Below are 18,228 nucleotides of genomic sequence, written 5' to 3' on the forward strand. Positions count from 1 at the left end.
CACATGGTGGCCACTAGCCACAGCAAGCACTTGTGATACTGCAAAGTCTAAACTGAGCCTGGCCCCAGGTATAAAATACTCATCCCATTTCTAAGACTTAGTATGAGGTAAATAATAATATATCATTAATAATTTTTATATTGGTTGAAACTATAATATTTTGAAGTTTTTTGGCCTTGTGGCATGTGGGATCTTCCTCAAGCAGGGATCAAACCCATGCTCCCTGCATTGGAAGTGTGGAGTCTTAAACAATGGACTGCCAGGAAAGTCCAAAACTATATATAGTATTTTGGATAAATTAGGTAAAATAAAGTATACTATTACAATTAATTTGGCTTATTTTTACTTTTTAAAATTGTAGTTACAAGGAGTTTTAAAATCACATATGTGGCTTGGATTTGTGGCTTGCATTATATTTCTTTTGGATAGCATTACTTCAGAGTTCTTGGAGGTTCATTTAACGAATAGAGCTTTTGTCACACTGCTGCTGACATTGTCTTAGCAAAATCCTGTTATGATCTATGTGCCAGGGCTTCTTCCTGTTGGGAACAGAATCCCAACACTTCAGCTGCCCCTTTCAGCTCTCAGATGACTTGGTTGGACTTTCAGCCCCATTTGAACTCCTCATTCGCCATCTCAGGCATAGGGCAGTATTCTATTTTCTGCACACACCCTGAATCTCTACACCTCTGCGCCTGCCTAAGTTTCTTCTTCCTGATCTGCCCTTCACTCAGTTCCTTTTGGGGTCCTCTCATTCCTCCTGACCCAGCTAGATGCTACCCTCTCTGGTCATATCACCCTGATCACCCAGGACCAAGCTCATCTCTCCTGCATTTGTCTTCTCAGTGCAGTTTGCTGACACCTCCTTGCCAGTCTCTTCCACATTTTTCTTTATGCTGTTTTTTTTTTTTTTTTTGTGCACTTGTCTGTCCTCACCATCTCCTCTCCTACCCCACCTCAACTGGAAACTCCTAGAAGGCTGCCAGTGAGCCTTGTTCATCTGTCTACCCAGTGGTTGTCAGCACAACACAGAAGACAAAGAACATGTGTGAAATTAAAGAATGTAAGCCGGTATGTTTCCCTGGCTGGCCTCGTAACCAGAGGCAGGAATAATATATCCTGTCACACATTTTAGAGAACATGGGCTTGCACTGTTACCCAGGGTTGCCCTCATCCATCCCTTCCCTGTATAAAACAATAAAAGAAAAATACCCCCAACATATAATGTCTGCCTGTGTTCTGTTTGATATTTCTCCCAATGTTCAGTAATGGCAGCCTAAATCTTACTTCCATTTTTTTTTTACAGTGAACTGAAGAAGGACTTTCTAGACTATGAGTGAGCAAACAGTACCCCATGAGCCAAATCTTTCCCGCCCCCTCCCCCTTTGTGAATAAAGTTTTATTGGCACACAGCCAGGCCCATCCATTTCCATGTTGCCTATGGCTGCTTTCATGCTACAATGAAGCTGAGTAGTTTCACAGAACCTCTCTGGCCCACAAAACCTAAAACATTTACTATTCTGTACTTCACAGAAATGTTTGCTGATTCTTCTTTTATATAATGTAATTTTTGAAAAGAGGGTCCTTATTTTTCACTGAGTTAGAATCTCTGATAATTTACCTTCCATCTAATTTACCTTGGGGAAATTAACTCAAGTGATAGGAAATTATCATCTTCAATTGAAGATGAAATTGATCATCTTCAATTTCAGCAGGATGTATTTACGTTCCTTAGGCATTTGGAACAGTATCATGACCATAAGAGCAGACAGGTAATGAGTTACTAGGGGAATTTTAGCAGCTCTTCCTAAAACAATGAAAAGCTGTAGTAAAAATGGATAAAGGGTGATGAATTCTGGGTTTGTATTTTGATTTCACCATCAACTGTCTTTAAGAAAGTTGCTTTATCCTGAGGATCTTTGATTACACTTTAAAAAATACCTGTAAGAGAGATATTTTTAGGATTAAATTAGATAATGAATGGGAAAGTAGCTTAAATTGTAAAGTACTGTAAAATGTAAGGTAATATTATATTGGATATAAGAGGAAATACTCATGATCTGAAATTATTTATGTGAAGTTCTCTGCAGGTGTATTAGATTGTACAAGTTTGTGATTCTGTAATTTCTCTCAAGTTATAACACTAATCTTTTATGTGTAGACTGGAGAAGAGATGAATGAAAAAGAAAAAAAAAAAAGTGAAAATACAGGTGTATGGAAAATATACTCCAGCATGAAGACAAAACAAATAGGAACACACACGGGCATTTTTGTCCATCACTTAAAGGAAAGCACAGAATTCGAAAAAAAGAAAAGATATTGAATTACTTTTGGCACTTTTTAATGTCTATTTATTTGGTTGTCATGGAAACTGTCATTTTTGGCAGTATTTCTAGGTATGGTGGTTTTTTTTGTTTTTTTTTTAACTTGAAAAGAGTTTCACTATGAAGGAGATACAAAGAATGTGACTGACATCTGGAAGGAAAAAAGAGCCAATAAAAATTTTGTAGTAAAAACATTTTCTGAAAATTATTTATAGCTTAGATTGTACCACTGAGAAATAGATTTTAATATTTTAATGTAAAAAAAACTTAATGTAAATTATGAAAATGAGTATACTAAAAAATGAAGAACTACCTCTGAGTAATATGAAAAAATGTGAAGATAATATTTTGAAAGGTAAAAATTAATGAGTTGATTGAAGGGATAATGAATTTTTACTTGTGGAACTGTTATATGGACAAAAATTTCAGCTCCATCACAAAAAATAGTAGGCATTTATCGGGGGCTTAACTTACTATGTATTAACTAGGCACTTTTTTAAAGGCTTTACACCTATCAACACACAACATAAAGAAGGCTGATCAGGGTCCAGGTGGGCCAGGAGCCAGGTCAGGGTAGATCTCAGATCTCCTAGTTTGCTCTGAAAGCTTTGGCAAGCTGGGGCCCCAGACTCAGCCTCTGTTTACTCATGTGTTAACTAGGATTGGCGATATCTTTCTCATTTGATTGTTGAAAGGACTGACTTCCATAATCCAGCAAAGTCCTTTGGATAGGCTAGAACACATGGGCAATTAATAATTATTAATATGCTTACTCCTTGGAAGAAAAATTATGACCAACCTAGATAGCATATTCAAAAGCAGAGACATTACTTTGCCAACAAAGGTTCGTCTAGTCAAGGCTATGGTTTTTCCAGTGGTCATGTATGGATGTGAGAGTTGGACTGTGAAGAAGAATTGATGCTTTTGAACTGTGGTGTTGGAGAAGATTCTTGAGAGTCCCTTGGACTGCAAGGAGATCCAACCAGTCCATTCTGAAGGAGATCAGCCCTGGGATTTCTTTGGAAGGAATGATGCTAAAGCTGAAACTCCAGTACTTTGGCCACCTCATGCAAAGAATTGACTCATTGGAAAAGACTCTGATGCTGGGAGGGATTGGGGGCAGGAGGAGAAGGGGACGACAGAGGATGAGATGGCTGGATGGCATCACTGACTCAATGGACGTGAGTCTCAGTGAACTCCGGGAGTTGGTGATGGACATGGAGGCCAGGCGTGCTGCGATTCATGGGGTCGCAAAGAGTCGGGCACGACTGAGTGACTGAACTGAACTGAACTGAATACATGGTAGATATTAAATATTAATTTGATGAGCATTATTGCACATTAATATTTTATCATGCAATGTATACTAATACCAGGAAGAACATAAACCTAAATACCCATATTATGGTGGTAAGATGAGCGCTACTATTATTACATTATAAGACCTTAGTAACTATTTTCCTAATAGAGATGTTCAAAGATAAAATTGGGTTTCCTCAAGATGTCCTGAGTTTCTTGGTGACATCTCATCTTAACTTGGAAGACACTGCTTAATGTATACAAAGAAGTTATAGGGGGTAGGGTGGGACAGGGCCAGAGGGTGAGCACTGAACAGAGATTTGAATAAAAGACTTCCTGCGAGCTCCGCCTCTGGCAAAGGTCATGAGGAAGGAGGCTTGGCATACACAAAGGCGGGATCAAGCCTCAGGAGTCTCCCTGGAAATTCTCGAGCAATCTACCCCCAAAACCAGAGTCTGCCTACTTTCTGCTTTGTGCTTTCACCTACACCTCTGACTTTACGGGGGGCTGTCCCCCACTACCTCTCTGAAAAAAGAGTTAGCTTACAGCTCCAGTTAATAATTCCTGGGTGTGACAGTGTTTAACCTACAAACTGCTTTGGAAATCCTCTAGCCTGCCTGAATAGGTTTTTCCGGCCACATGTGATTGTTCAGAGCCTCCCAACTGTGAGAGGCAGGAGATGTTCTAAACTGTGTAAACACAGATTCTTTTGAATAGTTAAAAGATTGATTAGAAATTGTATTGGTGAAGGGATTTTCACTTGTTGGGCCAATGTTTGCTGCTAAGTTTCCATATCCCTTGCCTGCTGTGTCCCTGGCAGTGTATTGATTAATATAATTGGTGTAAGTAGTAGCTTTAATGTTTGTAACCTGGGACCCTTGAGTTAATTCTTTTTCTTGTTATAGCCCACCACACCTTTGCTCTGTAGGAATGCAACTTTATCTAATGCTTTTGGAGGGTGGCTCCTGACCAATCACCTTTAGAGAAAAATAAGTTTTCTGAAGAAAAGGTCTTAAAATGTTAACAGGCCTCCGGGCCAGAAGATGATGCAAATCACCTAAGCTTTTGCATATGATAAGTTTGCAGGAAGAAAGCCTGGTTTGCTGCAAGACTCTACCCCTTCCCCCATTATCCTCTATGCATAACTTAAGGTATAAAAACTACTTTGGAAAATAAAGTGCGGGCTTTGTTCACCGAAACTTGGTCTCACCATGTCGTTCTTTCTCTTACCTTCTGGCTGAATTATTCAGCCTCTTTTCTCCACTGAATTTCCTCACTGAGCTATCCTTATTTCAGCCTCTTTTCTCCACTGAATTTCCTCACTGAGCTATCCTTATTTCAGCCTCTTTTCTTCACTGAATTTTACTGAGCTATCCTCATTCTATTACTCTTTATATCCTTAATTAACATTTAATTAAGCAATTGTTTCCTGATCTTCGCCTACGCCGTCTCTCCTTCGAATACCCTGCATCAGCCAGGGCTGGTCCCCGGCAACTTCCTATATCCCTTTTACCCCAGAGGTTAAAAAAAAAAAAATCATTAGGACAATTTAATCCTGCTTCCGCTATGATAGAAGGAAGAAAATTCATGACTGGCTTCCCAGGCTTCCCATTACATTTTTTTCTTTTGTCCTAATTCTAGTTTTGCCTTTGAAAAATGCCACTGTAAATTCTGTTAAGAGGGTGATGTTTGAGCTTTAATGTGATCTTAGAAATCTAGGATTAAACATTGGACTTGCCTATTAAAGGTAAGGAGGGTTGAGAGGTTATCAAGAAAAGACAAGCCAGGAAAAGGTTCAGCTTGGATTATCTGCATCAGATGTAGCCAAAGATCTAAACGCACAGGGCTGACAGGGGTTTTCACGGGCACTAAGTAATTCTCCAAAAGGAGATGGGAAGAGGGAAAGGCTGCCGCCATAGGAATGGGGCTCATAAGGGCTTCTCTGGTAGCTCAGCTGGTAAAGAATCCTCCTGCAATGCAGGAGTTCCCAGTTTGATTCCTGGGTTGGGAAGATCCCCTGGAGAAGGGATAGGCTACCCACACCAGTATCCTTGGGCTCTATGGTGGATCAGTTGGTAGGATCCGCATGCAATGTGGGAGACCTGGGTTCGATCCCTGGGTTGGGAAGATCCCCTGTAGGAGTGCATGGCAACCTATTCCAGTATTCTTGCCTGGAGAATCCTGAAGGACAGAGGAGCCTGGCGGGCTGCAATCCATGGGATCCCAAAGAGTTGGATACAACCGAGCAACTAAGCACAACACAGCATAAGGGAGATTTTATACAACCTGGGGAAGTAATAAAAGCTTCTCTCTTTTCATTTGTTGCTTTTAGCTACTTAGGTTTCCTGAAAACAAAACTAAATTTGCAGAAAGCAAGAAGTACTGGATGGCCAGTGTGGGCCCTGAACCTGCAAACTCTAGAGTACTAGCCTGAGGAGAGAGAAGGTTGGCTGGTTTTTGGAGAGCACCTTGGAGGCAACAGAGGGCAGTGGAGTAAGAAAGCACCACCTTGACCACAGCCTTAGAGAAGATGGAAATTCCCATTTTGGCTCCTCCTCTAGCTGTGTCACTGGGAGCAAAGGAATTACATAGAACTTGTGTTCTTTCTCAGTGAAATCAGAAAGTAATCAGATGCTGCCTTTGTCCCAGGCTCTCAGTGAGGACTGCTTTGCAGTCTAAAGGGCTGTTCTAAGGGTGGAAACTCCTTTCTGGAGCTGACTCTGCCCAAAGCAAGCATCCCAGGCCTGCCAGCCTGCAGACTTGACCCTTAGAGGCCTATCCTCTGCTCCCGCTTCATCCCCTCTGTGACTGTGGGCTTCACTGTAGCTGTAGGCTGCCTCTGCGGGAGAGAATGAAACCCTGGGGAACTGGGTGGGTGGATTTCACATCTCACAGCAATCCCTGGTGTGCTTACACACCCCGGGCAGCAGATCAGTGTCCACGGAGGAGACACACAGGAAAATACCATGGCTTAATGGCTCAGTGCTGGTCCAAGAAAGACAGACCTGGTGGAAATATTTCCTCCACCCAAGCCTGGGGTGGCCCGCCTCAATCAATACTATATTGTACTTATGCCATGGGGTTTTGGGGAATGTTTTAAAAACAATCATGATAATCCACTCAACAAGTAGGACATGTCTCCTACATGTTGGGCAGCACTGTGAACACTGGGGATCCCTTACTTAGGGGTCCCTGAAGCAGACATGGAAGCATAGATTTCATTAGAGCACGGATAGCAGGCAAGAAACAAGCAAATAAAGTAACTTCAGACGTAAGTTTCAGACTTTCACTTTCTTCGTAAGTACAGAGTCCTGTGATAAAAGCACCACAGGGCGATGTGCTAGATAGAGTACATGGAATGAAGGGACAGTGTCATGTAACTTGGTGATCAGGGAAGGGCCCTGAAGAGCTAGAGAAGATTCCTTTCCTGACTAATCTCGACTATTTTGAAAGGACCTTAGCTCTTTTATGTTATCCATAATCTGCTCATTTTACAGATGCACAAATGCAGGCCCAGAAAGGTCATCCAGCAGAGAGACCCCACCTGTGTTCTTTCCTCTCCACCACAGGCCCCATAGTTACATCCTTTTGGCCCCTATGATCAGAGTCCAGTCAAAATGACCTACATATCTCCATGTTTTTTCCTATCAGTGCATTACAAATCTTTCAGATAATTTTTACTCACCAGAAGTTGGCTGTGTCTAATATTTTAGTTTCATTTCCCTGCAGTGGAAATGCAGGCATCTATGGGAGAAGGAGAGGGGCATATCCCCCCCTCTCCCCCAACACACACACACACACACACACACTTCATTTCTCCATTTGAAATTTGCATAATAGTATAAAGAAAAGTTCTGACATTGTCTCTTCCTCTGCCTATGGTTTTCAGTATTTTCTAGACATTCACATATTTTAAGTATAGCACTGGCTCTGCAAAACATGTAAACAACCTAAATGCCCACTGATGAATAAATGGATACAGAAAATGTGATCTATCACCTCCTATACACACACAATGAAATATTCAGCCATAGAAAGGAAGGAAATTCTGTCATTTGCAACATTATGCCAAGTGAAATAAGCCAGATAAAGACAAACACTGTATAATCACACTTATATGCGGAATTAAAAAAAAAAAAAAGTAGAGCTCATAGATATAGGGAATGTATTGGTGGTTACCAGAGGCAGAATGGTTAGGAGATGGTTAAGGTGGTTAGAAGGTACAAACTTCCAGTTACATGGTAAATTCTGAGGATGTAATGTATAGCATGATGAATATAGTTAACAGTCCTCTTAACAATATTTGAAGATTGCAAAAAGAGTATATCTTAACAGTTCTCATCACAGCAGCTGGGGGTATAGCTCAGTGGCAGAGCACATGCTTAGCATGCACGAGACCCTGGGTTCAATCCCCAGTATCTCCATCTTCAGGGCTTCCCTTATGGCTCAGCTGGTAAAGAATCTGCCCACAAAGCGGGAGACCTGGGTTCAATCCCTGGCTTGGGAAGATCCCCTGGTGAAGGGAAAGGCTACCCACTCCAGTATTCTAGCCTGGAGAATTCCATGGACTGTGTAGTCCACGGGGTCACAAAGAGTCGGACACGACTGAGAGTCTGTCACTTTCACTTTCATCACAAGAACAAAAACTTTGCAACTCTGTGAGGTGATGGCTATTGACTAAACTTATTGTGATAATCATTTCACAATCTATACATATATCAAATCATTATGTTGCACACATAAAATGAACACAGTGTTGTACACCAATTATATCTCAGTAAGACTGGGGAAAACATTTGGAAAAAGAGCACAGACGTGGGAGGAGAGGGGAGGGGAGTTGAAGACCCAGCCCCGTCACCAACAAGCACGTGACTCTGAGTGACCTGCTTTATCTCACTGAGCCTCGGTTTCTGCATTTGTAAAATGTGGATAATGACAGTGCCCACCTCAGAGAATGGTAGTGAGGGTGAAATGTGATAACTGAATTATAACACAACATGTCTGATAATATCTGCTCAAAAAACACACACACATAACTTAGGAAATAAACACGACTATTATCCCATGTGACAAAGGAAGACACAGGTATTTCATAACCTGCACAGGGTCACTCAGGTGCTAAGGGAAAGAGCTGGGATTATGTGAGGAGGAAACAAAGTTCTGACCATGTGTGACAGGTGGTAAACAGTCAACAGAGTCCAGCATTTGTGACCTGCTCTATCTGCAATACTCTCTGCAAATGTCAATGGGATGATTTGTCTTTCTGGAAAAATGAGTAATATCCCATCACTCCAAAGGTTTCCACTCTTTAACTAGTCCATTCCCCTGAGGTTAAATTGTTATCCTAGCCTTGCAGTCAAACTGAGACTGTGAATTCACATGTCGGCATTGTTCATGTTCTCTCTCTCAGAGCCTGGGCCTTTGGTAACACAATCGTATTTATTTTAATAAAACTGCTTTATGACTTGTTTGCCCTCTAAATTCCCTTTGCTCTTTGGGGAATGCTGCTGACAGGCGGTGAGGCTTTGCTGTTGCCCCTGTGCTAGGATTCTAATTAACTGTCAGGGAGAGGGAGTCTGGGGGAGGGGCAGAGGGTGGACGACAAGGGCAGTGCTTTCATTTCAGAGCCTGGCTTCTGGTCTCTTGTCAGAAAGAGAGATGACCCCTGACTGCTGGCTTAGACACCAGTGCCCAGCCCTGGATAAACAGGCAAGATAAACAGCTCTGTCCACAGTCAAGAGTTACCCCTTTTAAAAGGCTAGCACATATGGGAAATGACAGGGTTGGGATCTGCAGGGCCTCCGCCTCTTTAAAATCTCATGAGCTTGCTCTCTGCAAACCAGGGGCAGGTTATGGTTCCCAGTACCCAGACGGAGAGCCTTCTTCCCATGAAGGTAGTTTGTCATCCTGCTGTTACTACAATTGAAGCAGCCTGCCTCCCTTGAAATGCTACGTTGCCCCAGGGAAAGTTAAAACCAATGAAATGTTCATAGCTTGTCGACCTGGAAGGAATTGCGGGGTGGAGTGTTTGTCAACACAAAGTCAAAGAACCACCTCCACAGGGACTGTCTGGACCGTGTGCTGGAATTGCAGTCCTGAGCCTCATCACTCCTACTTTATCAGAATCTTTGGACTCTGGGCCCAGGGATCTCAATTTTTAATAAGTTCCCTCCGGTTATTCTAATTTCCAGTGATGCTTGAGAGACAAGTATATGGAGAAACAGACTCAGTCATCTGAATTACAGATCGACACACTGAGAAATTGAAATTTGTCCCTGGGGAGACAGAAAGGCAATATTCTGGTTTTCTGACTCTTACACAAACATTTTTGACTTTGTTTTTGTTTGTTTGTTTTATGACACCACCTTCTTGTTAACTTTATGGAAAGTGAAAAATACCCTTCATAAACTTTACACTGGGGGCTGCTTATCCAAGGTCAAGGATTAACTGAAACAGGGGGCCAGGAGCTTTGGCCAATCCAAGCTTTATTATTGTTCAAACCAGGAGAAATACATTTGGGAGAAAAGAACTAATTAAAATGTAATGGTAAAGTCAAGGAAGAAGAGGCAGTAAAAAAGAGTAAGGATATATGTTGTTTGTGACTTGATTAAGAACATTTCCTTACTGCACACAGAGTTATCTCTTTAAGGTAATTTTACAGTGACATGATTGTCTCTACTTTGCAAAAATGTCTTACGCCTGTCACGTATTTCAAAATGATTTCCTGTCCATGACTCTGTTTGATATCCATACTGCTCTAATAAGAGAAGCATTAGCATATTCATTTAATGGATGAGACTCAGAAGCAAAGAAACTTCCCTAAGTCTAATTAGCAACTGACTCAAGCATACCAGATATGGAAGGGATATTACTATGAATTTTTTTTCAGAATTTACTATGTGCCAGGCAGCTCTCTGAGCATCTGATATGAATTTTCTCATATACTCCTCATCACTCCTTTATGTACGTGTCTAATTTAAACCTCCTCCCAGCTCTACAGGATAATGGTAAGGTATAAGGATAGAAATCACATTTCAGTCATTCATCTACTCATTCAACAAATATATGTTGAGCTTTTCAGTCCTGGACATTTATTTAAGCTCCACTGATAGAGAGGTGAGACTGCTGTCACAGAGATTACACTTGACTTGGGGGAGAGAAGCATTAAACAAATCAACATATAAATACAAAAACTGCGCTGAGATGAACCAGGAAAAGGCAGGCTTTAGGGAGTGTGTGGACCCAGGAAGTGCTCTGTTTTGGAGATTGTAGTCAGATGCTTGACTAGAGCTGACACTTGCAGGAAGTGTGGAAGGAGCATGCTGCTGGCTGGAGAAGAAGAAGGGCAAAGGCCCAAATGTGATGGGCGTGTGTCCCCTGGTTCAGTGAAGAGGCTGGAGCAGAGTGATCTGGGGACAGCAGTGGTGGGAGATGAGTCAGATGATGGAGAGCTGGAGGGGGAAGGTCCTGACGTGGTGGGGGAAGTCCTGTGATTGAGAGAGGTGGGCAGCCTTGCAGGGTTCTGAGCAGTGGAATGACATGATGGACATGCTTTACAAAGATATCTCTAAATGCCTCGGGGGAATGACTACAGAAGGCAAGGGTGGGACCCATCAAGGCCACATGCTTATTCATTTGTCCAGAGGTGGTGGTGGTGGGGGAGTATGCTCTCAATTTTTACATCTGGCTTCCTGGGCAGGCAGAGCTCATGAACAGGGTTTTCTCATTTTGTGTGTATCCTGTGCTCAATCCCTTCTGCCACACACAGGGAATCTCCCCAAGTGCAGGGGTTGTTGCCCCCTCTGGCAACCAGCAGACAAGAGCCCACTGAGGCAGGGCGGCAGGCGGGCCTCAGGAAGCCCCACTCACCTTGGACTTCTCCTGATGCAGCTCTATCTGGATGTCTGTGAGCTTGGTCCTGAGGTCTTCGTTGGCAGCTTGAAGGGCGACAATGAGCGCCTCGGGCTTCTCGCCCTTATTTCGCCCTTTCTTGGACATTATTTCCTTCTGAATAGAGTCTGTTGGTGTTGAATTCCTCTCAAGCAGGGGCTGCCATGTTCCTGCGGCTTCTCCTGGGTGCGATGGCTCAGCAGCTACTGCGTGTTGCCCCTCGGGAAGGTCTCCTCAGCCACTGCCCTGGAAGCCCTGGGGGAGGCAGAGACAGTAGTTACTGCCACAACCGAGACTTGGGCCGCATACCCGTCAGGCACTCAGCCTGAGCTGCCTGCGAGAGCCCCCTCCTAAGGGCTGCCGACCACTTGGCACATGAATTTAGGGCTGTCTTCCCAATGGGCTAGTCTGGTCATGTGAGTGCCCTGCTTAAAATCCTTCAAAGACCTATGAGTCCATACACAAGTGTATCTTTCACATCGCAGAGCGCTCTTTACACCCGAACCTGCCCATTCTCCTAGCCTTACTTCCTCCACATCACTCACATATCCTGGGCGTAGAGAGTGTCTTTTAATTTTCTGATTCTTTCTCTCTTCCCATAAGGACTTTTCATTTCCCCCCATCTCTGCCCTGCCTCCTCACACGGTCCTCAGCCTCACATGCTGCCACACAGACAGTTTAGTCTGACCAACCCTCAGGTCTTAGCTGGTAAGTCAGTTCCTCCTGGAAGCCCCCACCCCAACCCACCCCACTCCAGGTAAACACAGATCCCTGTTTTTTAAGTGTGGTCACCTCCATGAGTCTGTAAGCTTTGTGAGGGCAGGAATGTGTTGTTCATATTTACAACTTGCTTCTCAGAATGCATCTCAGGGACTGGACATATTAGCTATTTAATTCAGTTTTGTGAAAGGAAGTCCCCTATGTGATGATCTGGGATGCCATCCTTAGAATTTTGGAATTATTTTTCCCCCAGTAGGTAACAAGGAAGCTAGCTATTGAAGCTCTTGGCAGGTAGGTGCCCTAACAGAGCAGTGCTTTGGTGTGGTTGTTCTGGTGGCATAGTAGGGAGAGAATGAGGAAGGGAGGCCACTAAACTTCCAAGGTGAAGGATGATGTAGACCCAATCAGAACAGCAGTGAGAAGACAAAAAAAAAAAAAATGATGTCTCTTGATTTACAAATCTTTAAATGTGTCATAGGAACAAGGAGGTAAGAAAAATATAAATCCTAAACTGTTAAAGTCAGTGCAAAAATCATGACTAGATAAAGAAGATAATAGAGAGTTTCCCATGCAACCTTTCAGAAAATTGAGAGTTTTGTATCTCTAGAACTAAGCAGAATTCTACTGATGATCCATATGTTCCAGTAGCTGCTGCTCTGTTGAGACCCCTGCTATTCAGCCTTGAGGACCATGCTGGGATCCTGGGCTTTCTGCCATCCACCCATGACCACTGGGGCCATGTCTTTTAGAGACTGTCTCTAGGGAAAGGGGATAGGGAAAGGTTAGGAAGTTAGATCAGTCTGTTACCAGAAGTCATGGAACTGTCCACCATATTGTCCACCACTCCAACATCTAGGCTAGATGTTGGAGTGCTCCTTCATGCTTATTTTGCAAATGTTGCAAAATCATTAAAGTTTATGGCTGAGAGATTCTAAGTGGTTACAATTCTTTGTTTCTAGAATTGAAATGAATTCAACAAGCATTTATTGAAAATTTGTATGACAAATACCACTAGGCACAAAGATAAGTAAGATAGTACTTAACTCCAAGCAGGTTTTGGGTGAGAAAACTCCCATATATACAGTTAACAGGTATCTCCTCTAGTTTGTTCTCTAGATGTTGCTGGTCCCCCAGGCTTTGTCCAGGTTATCTCTACTGGTCCCACCTATAGGTTTTATGACCCCCTGTGTTATATTCATAGCCCTGACCATTCCCCAAACCCCAGACTTATATATTCAACTCCTTCTACCAAATCCACCTGGATATCCTATTGGTATCTCAAACCTAACCGAACAAATACAGATGTCTTTTTTTAACTAGTCCCTCAAAAACCTTATCCTCCCCAAGTTTTCCCATATCAATAAATGGCACAATCACATGCCCAGTTGTTCCAGATCTTAGCTTAGAAGTCATCCTTTCTTTTTTTATCCTCTATATACCCTATCCAGTCCACTAGGAAGTCTGGTTTGTTTTACCTATAAAATATGACTCACTTTATAGTCAACTTCTATCAGACCTTTATAGTGCTGTCACAACACAGGGAAAAGCCATTTGGGAAAAGCTTCCTAGCCATATTGTTGTCTTGAATGAAGAATAGGCTTTTCATTTTCTCTTTTTTCCCCAATGCAAACAAACCTTTATTAGCATCTACAATTTACCTGCTACAGTAAACAGTGCTGAGGGCTCAGAGATATATCATATAGCCCTGGAGGAGCTCACAGTTGATTGGCTCCATTAGTTAGAGTTGCAGCAGAAAAAGGTAGTCCTGTTCAACTGAGAATTTAATAATGGGACTATCTACCAAAGGATGAGCAAAGCTAAGGAAGCCTATAAGGGCTGTGGAGGTATATATCAACTTTAAAAGGAATGAGCCATTTCAAAATGGCTCTATGTAGGTTAAAAGGGTAAGTGAAATACAGGTACGTCCCACAAACATGTCTTGTCTTGAAGCTTAAAGTGATTGAGATTTATCGGTTAGTTTGTTTACCATCATCAGTTGGAGGGGTCTCTCCCTTGTGCCTGAATGAAACCATACTCTGTTAACCTTTTCAACATAACCTCAAGAATTCTGACCTCAATGATCCTTAATTTCCTCTCACTATTGTGCTACCTGCAGACATCACTGTGATGGGTCTTCCAGTACTTTCCGCCGTGGTCGACTCCATGGTATGTGTTGGAGTGAATGTATATTGTGTGGGCTTGGGACTCTTCTCTTTAGAGCTAGCCCTCTTCAGCTATGCCTTAGCCCAGTAGATGTCCCAACTTTTGGAAGCCAGATGATCACCCCTCCAGATTCCCTGAGCCAAGAATGGGCTTTTCCAATTGGAGATACTCAAATGGGGGCTACCCAGGTGGCTCAGTTGTAAAGAATCCACCTGACAACGCAGGAGCCTCAGGAGATGTGGGTTCAATTCCTGGGTCAGGAAGATCCCCTGGAGGGGGAAGTGACAACTCACTCCAGTATTCTTGCCTGGAAAACTCCATGGATAGAGGAGCCTGGCAGGCTACGGCCCACGGGGTCACAAAGAGTTGGACACGACTAAGCGACTAAAAAAACAATAACAACATACTCAAATGACAGAGGCAGAAGCTTGAGAGAAACTCCGGAGTCACACAATTGATGTATGTAGAGAAGGTTATAAAACTAGGAGGAAAAACTCCAGGGTTAGATTGCACAGGCTCTTGCACAATCGATGATTAAATTTAATTTAAAATGATTTCATTATGCAGAAACAGAGAAACATGGCAGTATGTGAATGTAAATGTAATAATAATAATAAGTTATACTGACCAATCACTATAAGCCCATCATTGAATTCAGCACTTAAAATACTGCTCAGATCTAATGTGCACTAAAGATGCAGTGGGGAATAAAACTATTCACAGAAAGATTAAGTAACTTGCCTAGGATGACTGAGTGGATAGCCGGTGGGGCTGAAATTCAAATCCAGGCAGTTTGAAACTGAGACTCAAGGTGTCTACCCTGGGCTACTCTGCCTCATGTTTGCATTTTAGAGAGGTAACTCTGGCAGTGTGATGGAGGATGAGTTACTAAGGAGGGAGAGACTGGAAGCAGGAAATCAGTGAGTCTGCTTCAGTGGTCCAGGCGACAGATAATGCAGTTCTAAATGGGGCCAGCCATGGGGATGAAAAAGGAAGCGGCAACTCTGACACTGGAGATGTTGATGGAATCACATCCTACCTTTAAACATTACATTCTTCTCTCCTGTTGTAAATAACGAGGACCAGCACTCTGTCACTGCTTGCAGCAAAAATGTGAGAAGTGACAGCCATATTTTACATTTTAATTTACAATCCTTTCCCCAAAATATAACATATATGCCTGACTTAACACATTTTTAGTCTGGAAATTATTGTGAACTTAAGTCCCATAAGAGCCAGATAAAAGAATAGGATTAATAAATTAGACATGTTCAGAGAGAAAAAAATATGAAAGGAAGTTGAGGATGGGATCAACTTATAGACACCTACCTTACTGTAAACAGCTCATATAAGTATGGCCCTATATAACCCTCTGAAGTGAAGTGAAGTCGCTCAGTCGTGTCCGACTCTTTGCCACCCCATGGACTGTAGCCCACCAGGCTCCTCGGTCCATGGGATTTTCCAGGCACGAATACTGGAGTGGGGTGCATTTCCTTCTCCAGGGGATCTTCCTGCCCAGGGATCGAATCCAGGTCTCCTGCACTGCAGGTAGACGTTTTACCGTCTGAGCTACCAGGGAAGCCCATATAACCCTCTATTGGAGGGCAATTTTCCAAAGTCTTTTCCAGTTGTGATGGGTGCCTAGAAATCTTGTGATTCTCATATGTAATTTCACTAAAATGTTTCTGTTGCTTTGTGCTCTCCCTTCCCCTTTTTGGACAGTTTTATGAGATATAATTCACATATCATAAAATTCATCTGTTTTTTAGCATATTCACAAGGCTGTACAACCAATACTACAACTGATTTTAGAACTTTTTATCATACCAAAGAGAAAGCCCATACTTATTAGCAGTCATTTCCCATTTCCACCAAACTCTCCCAGCCCAGGCAATCATTAACCTACTTTTTGTCTCTATAGATTTGTCTATTCTGGATATTTGTGTAAGCAGAATCATAAAATATGTGGATTTATTTTTAGTAACTGGCTTCTTCTACTTTAAAAGAGTCATCCATAATATAGCCTGTATCAATATTTTATTTCTTCTTATTGCTGAATAATATTCCATTGCATAACTAAAACTAGATTTTATTTATTCCTCTGTCAGTTGATGGGGACTTGTGCTGCCTTTGCTTAAGCAGTTTGAGGTCAACCTTCTAGAGAGGCTGCCACATGCAGAGAAACACAGCCCCTCAAAGGAGTGTGCTCCAGAGCATAAGGGAGAGCTCTAAGACATCTCTGCAGATGCATGGGATGTTTCTGGACCACCCTCAGAGCCTCTGTCATTGATAACACCTGATGCAACAGAAGACCTGGAGGAGGGACAGAAGTATCTTTCAACAATGGGCCAATCTATCAGGAAGGAGGGCGTGATGGCTTCTCCACTTCAAACCACGTGAAGGCATTTTAAATGAGCCCTAGGTTTCCAGCTTTCAGCTGCTGATGGCAGTGCTGACCCCAGGGATCATTGGGAGGTATCAAAGGTGAGAATTTTAGCTTATCCTCTGGTCCTATCCTGTCATTAATCAGGCACCTCCCACAGCCACCAAGGCTGAGTTTCCTTGCAACCAAGTTTTAGATAAAGATATCAGAAAATTTAGAGACAGGCTCTTATGAGCAGTTGCATTTTAAAATAAGGATCACTGCTTGAGAGCAAATCTTAATGAAGGAATATATTATCAGTGGAAGAGTTTTGGCCATCATTCATTCATTCACTCCATAGACATTTATTGAGGAGGAAATACAGTGTAGTGTTTGAGAGTAAAGCTTCCCAAATTTTTGGTCTGGTTTTATTAAAATCTGTAAGACAGCTTTAGTGATTGGACCTCCACTCTGGAGATTCTGATAGAGTAGTTGCTGGGTGATTCTGATGCACAGGCATCTTTGAGAACTCCTGGGGAAGAGTATGGACTATGGAGTCAGACAGACTTAATTTTCAATTTCACCTGTGTGTTTAGTAGATGTGGATCTTGGATAAATCATTAGTTCTCGGGTTCTCAATACCCTTCATCTCCAAAATGGGGGCGAGAGGTGCAGGAATACATAGAACTATGGCATTGGATTGTTTGACAATTACATGAAAGAATGTAAAAGATGCTCTCACACAGCTCATGATGCAGGAGAGGTAACCTTTATTGAGTGTTTTCATTTTCAACTACTGGCTAAGGTGGTGGAAACAAACTAGGCAATAGGTGCTTTTCTCAAGATGCTTAATTTGAATTAAAATGACAGGGGATATTAAAAATAATGATAATTCAAGTGCCACACTTATGGAAGGCCTCAAATATTAAAAAGCCATTCTTATTCTTGATCCTCTACAGACTTATTTAGGCATTGGTACAAACCCCTGAGAGAGAAACCACAGAGAGGGGGAGAGTGACAATAATATGAGTAGATGACACTTTTTCTTCCCTCGCCATGGTTTTCCCTCAGGTACCACTTCTGGAGAGTAAAAGTGGGGTGCTGCATTTGAAATAATCTTGGGATCATCTGCTCCCAGCTTTAGCCTTTTTATGTCTTTTAGAGTTTCAGTTCAGTTCAGTTCAGTCGCTCAGTCGTGTCCGACTCTTTGCGACCCCATGAATCGCAGCACGCCAGGCCTCCCTGTCCATCACCATCTCCCGGAGTTCACTCAGATTCATGTCCATCGAGTCGGTGATGCAATCCAGCCATCTCACCCTCTGTCGTCCCCTTCTCCTTCTGCCCCCAATCCCTCCCAGCATCAGAGTCTTTTCCAATGAGTCAACTCTTCACATGAGGTGGCCAAAGTACTGGAGTTTCAGCCTTAGCATCATTCCTTCCAAAGAAATCCCAGGGCTGATCTCCTTCAGA

At 42.6% G+C, this 18,228-nt stretch overlaps 1 protein-coding gene and 1 non-coding gene across 4 annotated transcripts in view; one reads left to right on the plus strand and one right to left on the minus strand.

The window, feature by feature from the left end:
* JAKMIP2 (janus kinase and microtubule interacting protein 2) overlaps positions 1-18,228 on the minus strand; it is a 195,370-nt gene that overhangs the window by 60,947 nt on the left and 116,195 nt on the right. For all 3 annotated transcript variants that reach the window (XM_005209592.5, XM_005209591.5, NM_001075897.2), the window contains 1 exon segment: positions 11,493-11,768. In XM_005209592.5, coding sequence (XP_005209649.1) covers positions 11,493-11,621 — 129 coding nt within the window. In that variant the 5' untranslated portion in view covers positions 11,622-11,768.
* On the plus strand, positions 7,976-8,047 carry TRNAA-AGC (transfer RNA alanine (anticodon AGC)). Its single transcript has one exon. It is a non-coding gene; the product is annotated as a tRNA-Ala (tRNA).

This window comes from Bos taurus, chromosome 7, assembly GCF_002263795.3.
Source record: "Bos taurus isolate L1 Dominette 01449 registration number 42190680 breed Hereford chromosome 7, ARS-UCD2.0, whole genome shotgun sequence".
NCBI lineage: Eukaryota > Metazoa > Chordata > Mammalia > Artiodactyla > Bovidae > Bos > Bos taurus.